Here is a 19,823-nt window from a genome sequence, read left to right as displayed (position 1 = left end):
AACAACACTATCCTCTAAAGGCCTGTCAGATCAACACATGAAAGAGACATAGAAATCTATATAACTATGGTTTGTCCTACTGGCTCAGACAACATAAAATAACTGTTAAACAATCGACTGTCTCATTTTACACAGCAAGGAGCTAAGTTTAAAATAGACACAGCATAAAGGTATTTGGAACAGATGTAACTATAAACTAACACTGAGCACTTAGTTTAAGAACACCATTTTTAACATGTATAATATATATACAAGAAATACATCAATGATAACCACTATTTAAATCTCTCACACTTAGAACAATGTTTCAGATGCTCTTGGCTCCCTGTCAATAAACTGTGAGCTTCCATGAACATCAAAGGACCTAAACCTAATTAATGACTGTTGTCAACCCTCTATCTGGGAGCTCGCCATCTCTCCGCCATTTTACTGGCGTCAGTGAGAGCCACATTTAGGAACTCCTCAGAAAGATGAAACCCTGTACTTGTGCCCTGGGCCCCATTCCCACAGATGTGCTCAAATCATACATTCCTGTTCTCAGCCCCCTGATCACCTACATTGTCAACCTCTCTCTTCAAACTGGTAGTGTTCCATCTGCCCTCAAGGTCGCAGTCATCTGCCCCCTTCTTAAGAAGCCCACCTTACATCCAGAAGTTCTTGCCAGCTACAGACATATCTCCAACCTCCCTTTCCAGTCCAAAGTGTTGGAGAAGGTGGTTGCTTCTGAGCTTCAGAACCACCTTAAACACAACAATCTATTTGAAAAATTTCAGTCAGGTTTTCGTTCAGCACACAACACCGAAACAGCTCCTCTCAGGGTTGTGAATGACCTGCTGATGGCAGCTGGTGCAGGGTCCCCTTCTATCCTGATTCTCCTTGACCTGAGCACTACATTTGACAATGTGGATCACACTATCCTCTTAGAGCACCTCCATACCACCATTGGGCTTTCAGACTCTCCACTTAAGTGGTTTCAGTCCTACTTTTCCAGTAGGACTGAGTATGTCTCACTGTGAGGATGCACGTCTGGATTGCTCCTTGTCACCTGTGGTGTTCCTCAAGGATCGGTTCTCGGCCCCATTCTCCCCCTTACATGCTCACCCTTTGACATGTCATCAGCAGAGATGAGATGTCTCTCCATTGCTATGCTGATGATACCCAGCTGTACATCAAAACTGCCCTAAGCCCTTCTGCAGCGATGTCACGCCTGAGCACCTATCTTAAGGAGATAAAGGCCTAGATGAGCACAAATTTCCTCCAGTTAAACAGCAGCAAAACTGAAGCTCTCCTTATTGGCACTCCACACCAGATTCTGTCATTCCCCATACCTTATCTCACCCGTGATGACCAGGACATCCCCCTTTCCTCCTCACTAATCTGGGTGTTTGATTTGACCCTCAGCTGACTTTTGATGACCATATAAGACGTACAAAACTTCTTTTTACTATCTCAAAAACATCTCTTAACTCTGCCCCTCTCTAACCCTGTCAGATGCAGAGAAATCTGTCCATGCCTTTATCTCCTTGAGACTGGACTACTGCAATGCGCTCTTCACAGGGATCCCTGGCAGGAGCATCCAGAAGCTACATTACATTCAGAACAAGCGTTGCTATGATCCTGATGACAGTGCGAAAACAAACACATAATACCAACTCTGTTTTCATTGCACTGGCTCCCTGTCTCCTTCAGGGTTGACTACAAAGTCCTGCTATTCACTTACAAATCCATCAATGGACATGCACCTCCCTACCTACCAGCAGCTTGCTCCTCCATCTGTGTATTCTCAAATATTAAGTTGCAATATGTCATTTACTCAGTAAAGTTGGGGGGGGGGGGGGGGGAAGAGCTGACAACTCATGTCAACTCTGTCAAAGTAGGCAGTGCTGATCAAATATGGATCAAGATTCTGCATTGCCTATTTCTCACCTTAGATGTTTTCATAAACATATTTTAGTGTACTGTTTAGCTGTAGTTTGAGGAAGTTTGTGACGTGGCTGCCATCTTGGAAATGGATGTTGAGGACAGGGAGGGACTCACATGCACTAACATGCACACTTACATGCACTAAGATACAGGCGTTGCCAGTGCAGCTACCAAAACAAAGAACAAAGAAGCTCAGATAACAACACCCACATAGAGAGTGTGACGTCATTCATTGCTCAAGTCACTATTACTTCCCTATATATTTACATAGCAAATAGTTGTTTGCTGACATCTAGTGAGGCTCAATGTCATTTATTGGACTTTTAAGTAAATGAAAAAAATGTCCATTAAGATAGCTGCAGTATATTTAATTTATTTGAACAGACCATTAGAGCCAGCACTGCATTTTAAAGCAGCATGATTTTTATTTTATTTTTTACAACTTTAGGAACAAGCTGTAAAGACAACATTGACATATTATCACCTTGTAAAATTGATATAGTCATCATGTTAGCAAACAGTTGCCTATTTCCACAACCAGTAGACACAGGGCAACATTAGTATTCATTTGGAGTCATGCTTGTATCCACTTGATGAATGAAAGTCCAATATTAACTCTTCTTTTAGCTCTGGTTTGGTCTCTACCAACTCCTGAGAACAATATCTGGCTCTTCAGCTGCTAGATGCTCCACTATGTTCACCAGCTAGTTTCTAACTGTGTCTGTATGCTGTTTGGTGCTGAGCAGGTGGTGTGCAGTGGTTTTATCACTGAAAACAGCTGCCTGCTGCTGCTGCTGCTGGAAACAAGCCTGATGAGAGCAGAGTGACTGAGACAGAGCCAAACGGTTGGGTGATAATTATCTTGGTTCATCACTACAAGCAAAACCTCCCACGTTTCACATAGTCGTCTGATTCATTGTTGATATAAAGTATTGATGAGTGCAACTTTTAAGAATTCGACATTTAGGTCAACTCTCTGCTCACACTCAGTCAGTGCTCGCTGTATGTTGTCAAGTTGTAAAATGTAAAGTAGCTCTATGTAGTCCTGGAGGTCCACCCATCTGTAATGACAGTAACGGCTGGGGACCTGGCTAATTCTCGTACCACTACAGAACATTACAGCAGGGTTAAAGATATGTAAATGCCATCCCAAATGGTTTAGCATGTTTAATTGTTTTTTTGTTCTGTTTGTTTGACATATACCCAACTTCAGTTCAACAGCACACAGTTTTAGTCAGATCCACTCAGTAAACACTTCCAAATAATAGATGTAAATGATATTAAAAGCTCTTGTAGCTAAAATTTCTCATTTGCGTTCACCATGCCAACAACACTCGCTATATAAACTACATATTCAGGGGCTAACTCGACTAGCATGGCTTAGCTATTATTGTAGGAATTATGGGCAGGTTGGGGTTTTGTTTTGTTTCTTTTGTGCTGTTGTGCTAGGGCTCAAAATGTTTTTATCAAGTCCATTGTTCTTCTCTAAACTGTCATTCTATCAGTAAAGTTGTTGAAATAAAAAAGAAGTTATCCCCTGCACATGCAAATACATCAACGTACTTAGATTATACAAAGCTAGTTCGAGAGTTATCTGTGTATACTCTAAATTATTATTATTGTACTATAGTGTAGTTTTTTGTTCCGTCGGGCATTCTGAACCGTAGAAAGTTGCGTACCAAACTTAACATCCTGTACTGAATAGTTTGGGATAAATAGATGTAAACAGTCTACAACCCCCTACAGGTCATGAAGTCTTTGTTGGGAGTTCAATAAAAGACTACAAATTACAGTATTTTATATTGTACTATATCCATTGCATTTTTATTTTTGTTATAATGTGGTATTTTATTCAACTGTTTACTTATCAGGGTAGTGCGGAGGCATTGTCTAAAAAAGTTCCTCAGATTCTGTCTCTTTTTCTTTCAAGTCTCATTTCAAATCCTCATTGGGATGTTTCAGTGGCCAAACTCCCACCATTATATGAACACCGTCACGCCTAAGGAGCTTTGCATATCTTTATCGATTCATTGCAGCTGCTGTTCAGATGTAGTGTTTTTACCGGCAGCTGTAGTCATGAAACAGGAGCACACAGCCCGCTTTAGGAACACTTACACCATCAAATCAATCCAGCAGATCGATTCATTGTTGGCTGCACCGCAGGCATGTCTGCATAAACATTATCACAGCTTTTCAAAGCTTTCCTCCCGATGAAATATGAACTATTGATTCCAATTCTTTTCTCTTTCAGGACCACTGCTTCTACCATGGCCATGTAAGAGGACATCCAGAGTCCTGGGTGGCTCTCAGCACATGCTCAGGAGTCAGGTACAGTCAACGGCTAAACATACATACTGTTTGTTATTTACTGTATGTTGTTCATTTGAGCAGAGCTGCCCTGGTTTGGCCTCTCTACTGCTAAATATCAAATAAAGACAAAATACAAAACAAGACAAGACTAAAAGTCTGTAGCCATGCTAGCAGCTCTGTGAAGTTGTATTTAGGCACAGTGCTGCTTTGAGCAAAATGCAAATGGGAGCATACGATGACATTGCTAACATGCTATGTTAAGCAGATGTAATGTTTACCATTTTCTTAATTTAGCATGTTAGCATGCCAACATTCGCTAATTAACAGTAAACACAAAGTGAGGCTGATGGAAATGTTATTCAGGTATTGGTCATAAACCATGTGAGGAAAATACCTTAAACTCAGTGTTGAGTAAAACAGAAAACATGTTACTATTAATTAATTTATAGCCAATATTAAGTGATAGAGAAACATCATATGTTAACATAGCCTTTATATGAATATTATTCAGGACTTGAGATGATAAACTTTTTGAAGGCTGTGCTCTTGAATAAATAAATGTGATTTTGAAAACCATTCAATGTCATCCAAATCACATATGATGGAGGTCTGTGTTGTGTTCCCTCCTTCCTACAATTGAATGTTTGAGCTTCACTGTGCAGAATGATGCATGTGCACAGTTTGTTTTCACATTTGTCTGCTGGAAGCTTCTCTGTGCTCCGATTTTAAGTGGCGGGACTAATAGCATGATTTGTGACATCACAACTAGTTTGGAAGCCAATCTTTGTCCAGTATGCAACACAAGTGTGGAAACTTGAGGCCTCCAGCACACTGAGAATGGACTTTACAGTGAAGTAGGAGACATCTTGTGTCCAGCAGTTAAACTTCTGAGATGAAATATATTTGCATATTTACAGATTCTGGAATTTTTAATGAGGGAGAATGAGTAGATGCCATATTAAAGATTTTAACATGGTAATTATACTTTTTTGTTGTGGAAAAACCATAACAGCCACACATTATTGTTCCAAGAAGAGTATTTTTTATGTCTTAAAACATGTCTGGAGAGGATCTTTAATCATTACTAACTGCCACAAGCCCTCACCAGGCTCACCAGGAATTAGAATAGTAGACACAGGGACGCTGCTTATTTATTGTAATGTCAATTAAAGTCTCATTGTGCAGCTTTAATGTTTGCCACTGATTCTGGAATTTGCCCACAAAACATTCGGATAAAGTTTTGTCCAACCAGAGAAAGTTCAACTTGCACTGTTACAACTTTTCTTCTTTTTCAGATTGTCATGAAAATGACTAATTTGATCCTCTGTGGGGATCCAGGCAGCAGTTTTAAAAGCCTTAAATATCACAGCCGCAGACACATTTTAATGTGGCATGTCTTGCATATTTGAGACTGAGATTGAAGCTTTTTCCTGGCACGTCCTGAGGATGTGTGTCCCAAAATACATATTTATGAATTTGATCCAATAAAAGAGACATCAAGTTACAGCTCAGTGGAGCTTAAGTAGGAATTAATTCAAAAGCGAGTTGAGTACATCTAAACAGATAGGAGTTTCAGGAAGTTCTGGAATGAATCTTATATTTTTCAATCTGAACGAGCGTTGTGTAGTGCTGACACGTCCGTCGGCACTCTCAGTCCCTCTGTCCTGATCTGGGAAGGTAGCCAGATGCTGCTTGTTGACAGCAGCTTTGATGGGAACAGAGCGGACGTGGGGGGGGGGACAGAGATCTGTAAGCCAGCAGAATGTAAATGCTCTCTAAATGTCCAGTCATTCAAAGAGCTGTCCAAATGTGAGCTGACTGACACAAGTTTGTTCTTAGACAGAAAAGCAAACTGAACTTTCAGTTTCTAAAATAACAGATGGGTAAACTACATCCTGCAGAGTATAAACAAGATAAGTGTTTGATATTATCATAGAACAGCTGGACACAAACTTTGCATGAAAAAAATATAGATCTTTAAAGAGCAACTAAAAACTCTCTGAAAATCTGTTTTTTGCTGACCTCCAGTGGTTGAACTTCTCACCTTGCTGTAGAAGTGTACTCCAGGGTGTGTCAGTACACTGTGACATCACTGATGTTAAAGTCCCCCTCCACTCCATAATGTGTTTTGCCCATTGTTCCTTCACTCGGATGTTTGAGCTTCACTGTACGAGCAGGATTTGTTACATGACAGTTAGAGCCAGGACAATATATCAGCCAATACCAGCTTATTACAGATATTTAGATATTGGTGTATATCTTGGCCAATAAATGACAAGAAATTGAAATAGAGAAATGCTGACAGTGTCACCATTTTATGGTTCGTCCACCAGAAAGAGGTGAAGTTTAATTTTCAACTGTAAAATATCCTGCCCAGTACATTTCTTTGGTTGCAAATGTCAAAAAAAAAGATTAAAGGAACCTTAAAAAAAAAAGTATTATGGGTCGTGTAAAGAAAATTATTATTGTCTGATATTGGACTTTTCAGCAAAATAGGAAACATCTTGTGTCCAGCAGTTAAACTTTGAAAATATAATGTTTGCAGATTCATAGATTTTTGGGGTTTTTTTACGAGAGAGAAGGAGGAGATGTCATTTTGAGGATTTTAATGAGGTAATTGGACTTTTTTTGAAAAAACATATCAGACACAAATGATTACTCAGAGTATTTTAAGTAACCTTTTTAAAGTCACAATATAGAATTTGAAAATTTCAGACTTTGGCGCCCCCAAATGGTAGAATCAAGTTACACATAGTGGCAGACAGAAAAGCACGCTGCTATCCTTCCCTTTGGATCTCAGTCAGGGACACTGACATTAGTGGACTGAAATCAAAACATAGACTGCCATTTTTCACCAGGATTGTCACATTTTTGTGCAAAATCGTCAGAAGCATTTGAAAGATGTTTTTATAACATTTATATTCCACACTAAAGGCTTTTAATCAGGAAATATCCAATCAAAAACAAATAAACTAGACTAAGAATATGACCAAGCAGTCAACTTTCAGTAGTTGCTAGGTTTCAATACTTGGTCATACTGTCACAATTCAGACAGTTGTCAAAAAGTACTGTGGTTCCATATACTGCCTCACTTGTTATTCATACAGTGCATTTAATGAGGTGAAGTAGTTTCCCCTCTGGGTATTGATAACATTAATAAGGTTATCAAAATGATCCTATGAGACAAAGGCACCTGAAGGAGATGTTAATAATAATGATGGATGTTTATCTAAAAAATCCCATTTTCAAAAAGAATATTGCTTTAAACTGATTTTCACACATGCAACAAAAAAAAACTGCTGAAACACTGTTCACAGTTGACAGTTAACAGGCTCTTCTTGTGGTCAGAACAACTCTGTGTATTGACAAAATAATCTCATCTCATGAGCTAAGATTATTTTGTCAAACCAGTGTTTCCAAGGTTAGTAATAAACTTTCTGTACATGTTTGCACGAACAGAAAGTAAATTATGCTGCAGTCACTTCAAATTAATCAAGAACTGCATTACACCCATATACCCATGTGCTGTTTATCAGCTGTATTATAATATGGATAGATTCCTTTTAAATAAAACTGTGCAACCAGGAGGTGCTGAAGGATGTCATGGTGTCCTCCTTTACAACAATCTCCCCACACGTCTCAGTCTATGTTCTTTATATTCACTCATAACTGATTAAAACAGTCATTTTAGAGCGTGAACTGACCTTTGCATTCTAGATAATCATAATAATCAAAGCTTACTCTGCTATTAACCTCATTATAAATCATTGCAGACTAAAGGTTAAACCAAACCACTACAGTGTAAATGTTATTTTAGGAGACAGAATAATGACACCCTGAACATAAAATGGTAATGTCAGAGAGACATACGTGACAGGTAACAAATACAAATAGATCTGAAATAGATTTGGTGTGATTCAGTATGGAAAAGAGCAATGTGACGCGTGTTCTGCTGGAAGTCATAATGAAAGCGTTCTGTCAGGGGTCACTTTTTATACTCTGGCATCTTTGAAAATGTCCTCTGCTTGGCAACAGTGCCATCATAAACTATGAATCAACGATGTCTTTCACAAAACAACAGTATGACTCAGCAGTCCGTCCCCATTTCACACATTGCTCTCATTACTGAGATCACGACGTCCTGGATTTTAATGAGCATTTTGTGAAAATGACAATATTTTCTGATTTTCTTCCTGGTCTGTAAGTGGGATTTGTACAGGATAAAAGAGTTTAAAAAGTACCTTGATGAGACTATTTATTGCGCTCCAGCTGCAGTGCTGTCTGAAATCCCCTCGTCATTTTCTCTGTGGATTTGAGGCTTTTCTTTGGAATGGCCAGACTGCACGACCCCGCAGTACTTACAGGGAACTGATGATTATGCAAAAGAAAAAAATCTCATGATTGCAAAAATTGCCAGTTATTGGAAGACCTCGCTGCCAGGATAACAAAGTTGTGCATGAGAACTTTTTGTTTCAGCATTGACCTTTTCTGTTCTTATGTGCAGTTCTCCAGCAGTTCTGTATGTTTTCATTTCCACTTGTGTCCTGCAGTACCCTGCTCATTTTCCCTGCCGGCAACTTTCATGTCATAACGAGGTGTTTTGTATTCACTCAGGATGAATTACATGGTTTTAGGGGAAATTGTAAAACAGCCTTGGACACATAATTGTTGAAGAAAAAAAGAAGAAGCCTACTATATTTTTTCAAAAAGCATGGCTCCAAGCTCAATAGTACCCATACAGTCAGGCAGTGTGGATGAACACAATAGCCAGCATAACTCTTCATAAAAAAACATGATTCCCTTTGTGCCTATTGTGAAATAAATGGACAAAATCTTCACAGATGAGGTGAAATAGTTTTCACACACACTTCAGACACATATTGGACCACAGCATGCAGAGCCTGTGTGAGTCATTATTGTTCAAGGTCAGGACAGAGATGGAGATTCAGGAAAGGAATATGGACTTACTAGAATCTGTTAACCTCCACCGTAACACTATTTTATTCAACTAAAGAAGACATCCTTATAATTGCTGGCATTCATTCACTGTGTGTACATGTCATTCACAGGTGGGTTTAAAGGTATTTTTTGAAACCAGTTACAGATGCCTCATAAAAGCATGTCCTTATATATTTCCTTATAACTGCTCAGCTCTTTATTATAGTGTGTTATAGCATGTCATAGACATGTAATAATTCTTAATGTACAACTTATAATTGCTAAATAAGAAATGATTGAATGGTATGTTACCTTGTTGTTAGCTTCTGTACGGTAACAATGTATTTAATTTTGTCTAAATAACAGCCTCATAATTGCTCACTAGAATGTTATAGTGTGTAATAAAAAGAAAAGTTATTACACACGTACAAATCCATTGTAGGCAGGTTTACTATGAGTTATAGCACCAAATCACAACAAAAGTCATCTCAGGGCACTTTTCACATGGAGCAGGTCTAGACCATACTCTTTAATTTACAGAGAGATCCAACAATTCCCCCAAATAAATATATAAAAACTCAATGCAAGGACTTTATGTATTGACTGAGATGTTCATGTAAACTATGCTAACCCATATTCTTCACAAATATTAATTTAATCTTCCATTTATATATTTTTTCTGACAGAAACAATTGATTATGTTGCATAACAAAATGCACGCTGTTGGAATCTATTGCAACAAACATAATTTAAGCTAACCACATCCACTGATAGCCTTGAAACATGAACTCTTTACAGCCCCTCTTTTTACAGGCCCACAGTGTGTGTTTGATACCCAAAAGACAGATTTGTGGTAGAGAATTTAAGATTGTGACTTTATGGTTTATGGTTAAATTGGACTTAAACTTTTTAAAAAGCCCTAAAGCAAAATGAAAGATAGGGAGATAGGACACAGATCATAGCCAAATATTTCTCCCTCCCTTTTAAGAAGTCAGAATAGTCACTTTCTGTAAGTAGTTTGTGCTTTAGAGGACTGATAAGGTAGGGTTATGGGTCAGAAGTCACATGTCAGCAGTTCCATGTGGGATTGAGACAGTCTGGTGGATGAGGGTTTAGTGAGGAAACATAGTCAGTGGAGGATGTGTCTGAGAGTCTGTCTGGATGAAACAAGAGGTCTCTTCCTCAGTCTCACACACACGCACTCATACACTCATAATTTGGATGTTCACCCAGACAGTCGCTGTTGCAGAATGGCCTCCTTCTCTTGAAATTGCCTGTTTTTTACTGCCCTGCGTTGCCAAGGACAGCAAGTCTTCCAGCCACACTGTACATCATTATGGCCTTTCTGTTAGGATGCATAGAGGACTAGACTTCAACTACGTGTCTTAAAGTGAAACTATGTAACTTTTAAAAGATGCAAAAAACACAAAAAGTAAATGTTTTCTCCTAAAGAACAAAATAGAGATTTCTGAGCACTAAAAATAACACACCCTAACTTGCACCCTGGGAAATACAACAGCCACCATCCATCACAGTGTTGAGCATTACAAGTAAGAAGAAAAATGTAAAACAAATCTTACAAATAAGACCTCATCTCCACTTGGTATTAACATATTATGGTCTGTATCTGGATATATTTATCTGACTTCAGGCCTCGAGACCTTTGCATTTACACCTGGTATGAATAAGAGTTCTTATTGACTTGATTCTGCCGGCATTATGATCAGATCTCATTGTGGAAATTGGGTAGGTGGAGCTGTCAGACTTGTCAACACAGGTCACGGGTCAGGGGAAGCATTGGGTGGACCACTATGAGGTGCAAAGAAAGGTTCATGTAACAGCCGGAGACAGACTTTTTGCAAATGTCTACACTCAAAGGTGGGGCGGAAAGCTCAGCATCATAGAGAGGGATGAGACATGATGAATTGCAGAAATGGGAATAATGACACATTTTCACACGGTTACTCCTAGATAGCTTTCATCATGTTTAATTGTTACAAAACATGACAGAGGTAGTTGTGAGAAGTTTAAACCCCACACCACTACAGGTAAGAAACCTGACCAAATACCTCACCAATCACTGCATAAAGTGGGCCTGAATATTGAATTGTTGCTTTCGGAAAGTTACAAAAATCCTCTCCGCCAATTCCAACATATAGTAGCAGAGGTTTCAGATACTGTTTGATGATCTAACAAACACTTTGGCCTTATTCTTTGTTCCATTAAAACTGTGCTCAAACTCATTTATACCCGTCTGTGATCTGATCACAGCGTGAGGCAAACCACATAGATGTGGTCTGGCCATTGTGCTTTCATTGTGGTTGCGATGATTTCTGCATGTAAAATTGTCTCTAGCTCAGTCTTATGTCAGTCAAAACAGTAATCAAGTTTGTTTGCCTACAGCAGCTTAGCTAGTGTACCAAAAACAACTGACATAAACTGAAACTGGTTCTTAGAGTTCCGAAAAAGGACAAAAAATTACAATGAAATTACAGAAGTATTTCAACAGTGGTTACCATAAGTCTATGTAACAGAACCCAAGCTATGCTTTATGTGACACCAGGGAATTGCAAAGCACACAGTCAATGGTCCACAGGCCATTGAGGGGTTCAGTGGGGAGCTGGGATCTGTTGGAAGAATGATGATCCATATTTTTCATCTCCTTTGATCATGAACTGCTAGTTGGTGAAAATTCACTGCTGCACCCTGCAATGAGGCTTTACTCATATGAAGCTTTAAATATATGAACCAATCCAACAGTGCCTAAAGAGGGAAAAAGAAGCTACAGCAGATAACCAAACAAATACAGAATAGATGGCATGAGGTCAGTGTGATATATGAACACCCGGGAATGTAAGTGAGGACTAGAGAATAGTTGTTTTAGTGTTGTTTAGCACAAAACAATGTGGCAGTTATAGACCTTTTGGACTAGGAAATGCAGTTGTTGGCTTCATTTTTTTTCAACTTATACACAGTGGTTATTTAATAATGTTTCTCCATGCTAGGATTTATAATACCCACTGGTTGAACAACATTTAAACATTTCAGTCACATGAGATTAAAAAAATGTTCACAGTAAATAGTGTACAGTACCTAAGCTGCATTAATTGATTTTTTGGCCACTTGGGGGCAGCTGAACAAGCTGTAAACACAATATCCAACATATTCTAACTTTATAAGGTTGTTATGGCAAACTTGTGTTAGGAAACAGTTGTTTATTTCACCCAGCAGACACAGAGTGACATTTATTTTGAGTCGTGTTTTTGTATATCTAATTAATGTAATTTCAATATTCACTCTTCTTTTATCTCTGTTTTGGTCTCTCGAATAACTCAATCAAAGTCAGTGATCTTGACATTCTAATAAGGGCTTCAAGCCCCAAAAACATAACTGTATGATTTTTTTGCACTTTGAGTATGAGGTCACATCCTGGTAACTTGGACCTCCCAACCAAGCATGCGTCATTTTTGCAGAACAGTGGCCACTGTGGCCACAAGTTGTAGCTACAGGATAATGGTAAATGCTAAACTTTAGTGAGATTGCAACTGAATGCAAAGTAGAGAAGAGTTGTAAAGTCACAAGACTGACTTAGTAATGTCAGTTAGACAGCAATATGTAGCTAAAGGTTGCTTATATTAGCCACCATAAGCTACTGGTCATACCAGACCAGGTAAGGCTGTAGCAGCAGGGTTGTATCAGTAGGGATTATATTGGGGTACATACATGTTTGCCAAAGTGTCATTCTTGATACTACTACGCGGCACCTCCATAGATAGGTCACATCCTGGTAAATTAGATTATTGATTCTAAAAGTTGTGTGTTCTCAGACAACAATGAACAGCAGCAATAAAAATATGTAGTGGTGCTCAATGTTTCTGACCCTATTTTCCCAACCCTTTCCCAATCTTTTTTCCTTCACACAGAGGCCTGATAACCTTGAATTCCAGTGACACCTACTACCTGGAGCCAATCAGCAGTGTGGATCCTCTCCACCATTCATTGCTGAATGCAGAGGACCTGCCAGTTAAAGGTGGAAGCTGTGGCCACGGCCATCACAGCACACAGTTCCATCACATCTCCAACCTGCTCAGGCCATTTCATTCAAGGGTGAGTCTCCCAGACATCAATGCCACTGTTGTGATTAAAAAAAAAGGTCAGACTGCAGTATATCAGGTTGTTTTCCACATAAGTAATGTGGCAATAAATGATGATGATAAATGAATTCTTTACACTTGTTTGCTGTCTTGCCCTGATATTGATTAAAAGATGAATTCTCATCTCTGTGCGTCCAAAGACAAACAAGTGTGTTTTCCAAAATATTGGTCTGTTCCTGAAACATGTGAAAAAATATAGCTCCTGCAGTAGCACAGATAGAAAATGTCTTAGTACACTTGGAATAGACAGCCTTGTAGCAACATTTGCTCCTCAGAGCGTTTGATGTCATTTACATGCAACGGAAATCAATATATGCCTCTTGGTGCCACTGTTGGTGGACCAGGGTTTATTTGGTAATTATGTTTCAGTCAGTCAGAGTATTGTCACATCAGACACCTGAGCAGAAAGGATTGTTCTAAACATCTTCAGGGATGTCAGTTTGCAAAAACCTCTAATGAAACCTGCTTCACTCTGCCTTAAATGTGCTGTTAACTCGTCTAAGAGTTTTATTGGTCTGGCTTTCAGTGCAGATTATCTGTCCCATGATGGTAGGCTTCAGTGGCTTTTCTACTGGGGGTAACACTATGTAAAAATGGATACATTTTTTGAGGATTAAAATAAATAAAGTCACACGTCTACAGCTCAGATAACATCAGCTTTCAGAAACCTATAAACTGTATGCATGTACTGATACAGCGATGCTTTATCTCATGGTTTCACACTAGAGCCCAGGCTAGGAGGCAGAGCATTTCCAACAAATTTCTATCCAAAGTTCTAGTTAAAAATTCTGCAACCTATGGGATTATCAAATGTGCAATTCAAGCAAACTCAGCTGGATCATACTTTATTCATCACCAAACAGCCACTCCTTACAGCAAACAATCCATGACATCAACTCCATTTTTTGACATTCAAGACAACTCTTATCCGTATCCGTCAACGGAACCAACAGTAGAACACAGGCTTCAAAAAGATGTCTCAACTACATTAAAGAACTGTTCACTGAACTGAATCACAGAAAACTTTTGGATGAATGAATGAAAAGCTTAAGCCATTTGAACAAGTGGGCAAGTTAGACATTTTGGCAAAACCTAGTGCAGAAGTCTCAGATCTTACCATGTTTACCACACACAGAAACCTATCATATGCAGTTGTTAGGCCCTACTATTAAAACCTTTAATATGCAGCAACCCACATTACCTGTGTTGTTTGTAGGGTTGTATTCCAAATGCCATACATTTTGGATCTTGCAAAATACCCAGAATCTCTAAACTCAGGTGCTAACATATACTATATCAAAACTTTTAAACTTTTTTGTTAGCAAAGATAAATGTGGTAAAACATTTTGATTGTATTTTTAGGCTGCAGCTAAGTTATCTTTAATTCCATAACAGCTTAAGTGATTCAATAATGGATTTGGATTTGATAAAATTCTATGGAAGCCCAACCGTAGTTCTAAGTGTTTTTCTTTCTATTTTTATCCTAGTCTTGTTAATCATGTTTTTACTTAAAAGGAAATATTTTCTCTGTTTTTGTATTTGTATATTTTGTTTTAGACTGAATTAATTTGTTTTTTTAAAAAAGGAACCTATCTAGACATGAGAAAGTGTTACCAAAATTGCTAGAATGACCCTCTATAACTTTGTGAGATTGTGCAGATTGTAGCCTTTGCTTTAAACCAACCAGATCACACAACCCCTTGAACTTTACTTGCTTTCTCCGTACAAAACAACAAAGGTTACAAACAAAATGGAGCAGGTCAGTTCAGGACAACTGAAGTTGGTAATAAAGTCACATGGCGACTCTCCAACACGCACATGGGGTTATGTGTTCATCATCTTCAGTTGCAAGGAGTTCTTGGCAGGTCACGAAGGTCACCAAACGCTACCAGACACATACTCTATATTCATGCCAGTAACACCGCTCCACATGACTCGTCTGACTGAAATACCTCTAATTAAGCTCAGTACCATTTTTGGGTCACAAATTGTAGCTTGAAATGTTCCTTCCTCATCTGCTTTAGTCCAACCATGACATACAGTCCACCACATACAGTCTAACAATACCCATCAGCCCAGTGTGTCTGGGTTCTTCACAATTAAGTCATCACAGCCTTACAGTGGGACTACTCAAGCGTTGTGTTCTCACAGTGAACCAAAGGGCTGTTAGAGAATGTGTAAAAAGACACAAAAACAGTTGTGATTTATTTACTACCTCTGATGTGATAAACTGAGTCATAAATCCGTTTTGCTTTGATTTATTACATAACTAAATCACAATCCATTCATGACTACATTTGGCTCTGCCAGGGAAATGATTTTCATCAAATGCAAACACAATATTGAATTTCTCTGGGTGCAATTTTAGAGCGCAAAATAACTCCGGCCCCACCTGGAAATGGAGGGAATTATGGCTTTGACTGAGCTTTTTAGGTCGGTTTACGCAGTGGCTGTGTTGCTATTTTCTATGCCTTCGCAATGAAGGACTAAACACAAGTCTAGTTTGCTTAGCTGCAGTTATTGATGATAAAATGGCTCCTCTGTGGGGCCTTCTGCCTTCCTCTGTCTAGACTGCTGGGACAAAGAGTCATCCTTTGGTTTTTCTTCTCATTCTTATTCCCATATTTATCATTTTCCCACTTACATTCTCAATCACTTTAAACTGTTCTCATCTTTCTCCCCTCCTCATATGCTGAAAGCCCTCTTAGCTCTCCACCACAGCATCATCCTTTTCCCCTACTTCTTTATCTTCCTCCCTTCTGCACCATACCCCTTGGCTCTCCCAATTCCCTCCACTGCTACACATTAATCCTGGGTTGTTATGCAGAAATGCCAGCCATAGCAGACCCCAAACTGAGTCCCAAGGCTTATGCCACTATTTGCCTCTCAAATAAACAATGCAATGTGTGAATGCAGTACTATGGATATGTGTGTGTGCTAGGCTCCACAGGCTGCCATCACAGCATAACAGATTCCCCGCCAATCCACAGTATTGGTGTTACGTCCAGGCCGAGTCCAGACAGCAGTCCCCCTGCACGCAAATCAATGAGTTTTAATTACAGCAGGGCCTTTCTCTAATGGCTGTAATCAAGAATTAGGAAGGTGGAAACTTAATGATGGAGAGATATACGGAGTTGTAAAGCTCTGTAAACACAGCAGCATGGATGATTGAGAGGCCACTAGACTGTTCACCTTTTTATGTACCACTTTCAGACTGTGCAGGTTCTTAGGTTGAATAATCAGGTCTGGTTTCCACATTTACGCCTAGGGTTCTACTGAGATGTAGAGGCATTTTTCATTTAGTTTTGCAGTCCCATACTGACTCTAGTACCTACCTGCTTCTGTTTTTGAAATTCAACATTTTTCTATTCCGAATTTCCCCCAGAATTGTATTATTGTCAGTATGGAACAACCTCTGCAGTATCAAGACCATGGGACACTGTTGACTGTAAACCTGGATGATAACAGGAATAAAAACGACAACATTCCCAGAAAAACTGTGGGCATTTTGATCCCTTGAATTTTTATCCGTCCATTTTCTGTGACTAAAATTTAATATATTTTTATACAAAAAAAAAAACTTCCAACAGAAAATTAGCTGACATAAAAAACATGTATATAAACATACATATAAAATTGTAACTGAGTCTTAAAAAGTAAGCTACAAAAAACTAAATTGACCTCTCGTATTTGTGTTCTTTCTGAAAAAATTCTAAATAAAATGAATGAGTTTTTGTTATCCTTCAATGTTTTTATTCTGTCATTCAGAGATTTTATGCAAAACACTTTGTTTGTGTCTCATTTATAGATGTTTTAAAATTTAAATGAATATTTAAATACACTTTAATATAGCGTAATATTGTATAGTAAAGCACAGTATAGAATAGTATAGTATAGAATAGTATAGAATAGTGCAGCATAGTATAGAATAGCTCAGTATAGTACAGCACAGTATAGTATAGTATAGTATAGTATAGTATACTTTAGTATAGAATAGCGCAGTATAGTATAGTATAGTATAGCTCAGTATAGTACAGTACAGCACAGTATAGCATAGAATAGCGCAGTATAGTATAGTATAGTATAGTATAGTATAGTACAGTATAGTATACTATAGTACAGCACAGTATAGTATAGTATAGTACAGTATAGCGCAGTATAGTATAGCTCAGTATAGTATAATATATGATAGTATAGTATAGTATAGTACAGCACAGTATAGTATAGTATAGTATACTATAGTATAGCGCCGTATAGTATAGTACAGCACAGTATACTATAGTATAGCGCAGTATAGTATAGCTCAGTATAGTATAGTGTAGTATAGTATAGTATAGTATAGTATAGTATAGTACATTATAGTATACTATAGTATAGCGCAGTATAGTATAGTACAGCACAGTATAGTATAGTACAGTATAGCGCAGTATAGTATAGCTCAGTATAGTATAATATATGATAGTATAGTATAGTATAGTACAGCACAGTATAGTATAGTATAGTATACTATAGTATAGCGCCGTATAGTATAGTACAGCACAGTATAGTATAGTATAGCGCAGTATAGTATAGCTCAGTATAGTATAGTGTAGTATAGTATAGTATACTATAGTATAGCACAGTATAGTATAGTGCAGCACAGTATAGTATAGTATAGCACAGTATAGTATAGTATAGAATAGCGCAGTATAGTATAGTGTAGTATAGCTCAGTATAGTGCAGTATAGTATAGCTCAGTATAGTACAGTACAGCACAGTATAGTATAGTATAGTATAGTACAGCGTAGTATAGTATAGTACAGCACAGTATAGTATACTATAGTATAGCGCAGTATTGTACAGTATAGAATAGTGTAGTGTAGAATAGTATAGTGCAGTATTGTATAGAGCAGTGTAGTGCAGTAATAGCATAGTAGAGTATATAGTACAGTATAATATAGTATAGAATAGCATAGTACAATATGGTATTGTAAGTATGGTATAATATAGTGCCATATACTTTATACCAAACCTATAAGACTAATGCATAACCATTTTCTGATCTTCCCTCTTCCCTGATGCCAGGTGAAAAGGAACACCTGGGGCACCACAAAGTACATGGAACTGTACATCGTGGCTGACAACACACTGGTAAGCTGACAGTAACTCCCACCTGCCCCATTCACTCCACAGCAGAATATTCCTGCGTCCATCAGCACCACATTTGTCCACTGACGTCAGACAACCATCAAAAGGCGCAGACAGGCAAAAACAGATTCTACATCTTAAACAATTATCTCGTTCCAGCTAATGGAGCTCTTTCGTACCGAGAGCTCTGAGCTCACATAATAGTCATGTTGAGGCAAAAGCATGTGGCAGTGAGCTGGAAGGATTTGTCTGTGACGGAGCGTATTTAGATGGAATGTAAAGGTGGAAGGGCTTTTAAATGGACACTAAACTCCAGTGATGAGATGCTATATTTTCATAAAAGGGTTCTGTCTGCTACATTAATGCTGTGGTAATAGGTCATGGTGACCAATAACAAGATTCCAGTCCACTCCTCCTGCAATTGGTATAATTATGATGATGGACCTGGGTGGAAGTGGTAAAGCAGACCTCACTGGGTTAAAGTGATGTTTTCATGAGTCATTTCTCTCTGCAGGAAATTTTAGAAAGGATTGTCTCCAACATTTTATTTATTTTTCTGACAGCTGACCTCATTCACGCTACTAATACTTCCCCTTCTTCCCTGTCCTGCAGTTTAAACGACAGAATAAGGACTATGAGAAAACCAAGGCAAGGATAATGGAAATTGCCAATTATGTGGATAAGGTAAGGCTGATGGGTTCTCTGCTGCACACTGCAACTCTCCAGAGAACAAACAACGACATTCAACAAGCTTATAGATATTGTTGTATCTTGATGTCATCCATTACTAATCTACATTGAAATGTGTTGTCTTTAGTGTTCTAAATAAATGATTAGTGTACACCGATATATACTGTAGTATGAGGAAAATTCACAACTGAATCAATGTGTCCTTCAACAGCCCTTTAGTGGAGATTAGAGAATAATTGCCTTGTGTGACTAGACTGCGTAATGGAAGCTTATGTCAAGATTATAGACAAACCGTTGTGTGTAGGCACACATTTTAGTTTTTTTCTGTGTGTGTGTGTGTGTGTGTGTTCAGTTCTATAGGGCTCTGAACATCCGTGTGCCTCTGATTGGTCTGGAGGTGTGGACCGAAAGGGATCAATGTATCGTCACAGAGGAGCCAAATGCCACCCTCTGGTCCTTCCTCCAGTGGAGACAGAAGCTGAAATCCCGCAAGAAACATGACAATGCTCAGCTGCTGACGTGAGCCACAGACACACACACACACACACATGCATGATTATACTTTATCTACACCAGCAGCACTGATGAGCGCTGTCAGTGTCTACACTGGATCTGTTCAGCCACAGTAACACTCTTTTGTGTATTCAGAAGCAGTTTGGCAGCACTCACAGCCTGAAACAC

At 38.5% G+C, this 19,823-nt stretch overlaps 1 protein-coding gene across 1 annotated transcript in view; it reads left to right on the top strand.

The window, feature by feature from the left end:
• adam19a (ADAM metallopeptidase domain 19a) overlaps positions 1-19,823 on the top strand; it is a 197,767-nt gene that overhangs the window by 123,468 nt on the left and 54,476 nt on the right. The window contains exons 5-9 of the mRNA XM_044341231.1: positions 4,175-4,251; positions 13,095-13,278; positions 18,390-18,455; positions 19,065-19,136; positions 19,495-19,661. Coding sequence (XP_044197166.1) covers positions 4,175-4,251; positions 13,095-13,278; positions 18,390-18,455; positions 19,065-19,136; positions 19,495-19,661 — 566 coding nt within the window. The remainder of the gene's footprint in view (positions 1-4,174; positions 4,252-13,094; positions 13,279-18,389; positions 18,456-19,064; positions 19,137-19,494; positions 19,662-19,823) is intronic.

Source organism: Thunnus albacares, chromosome 22, assembly GCF_914725855.1.
Source record: "Thunnus albacares chromosome 22, fThuAlb1.1, whole genome shotgun sequence".
NCBI classification, from domain to species: domain Eukaryota; kingdom Metazoa; phylum Chordata; class Actinopteri; order Scombriformes; family Scombridae; genus Thunnus; species Thunnus albacares.
The sequence above is the reverse complement of the archived record's forward strand: the minus strand, read 5'-3'. Positions and strand labels throughout refer to the sequence as shown.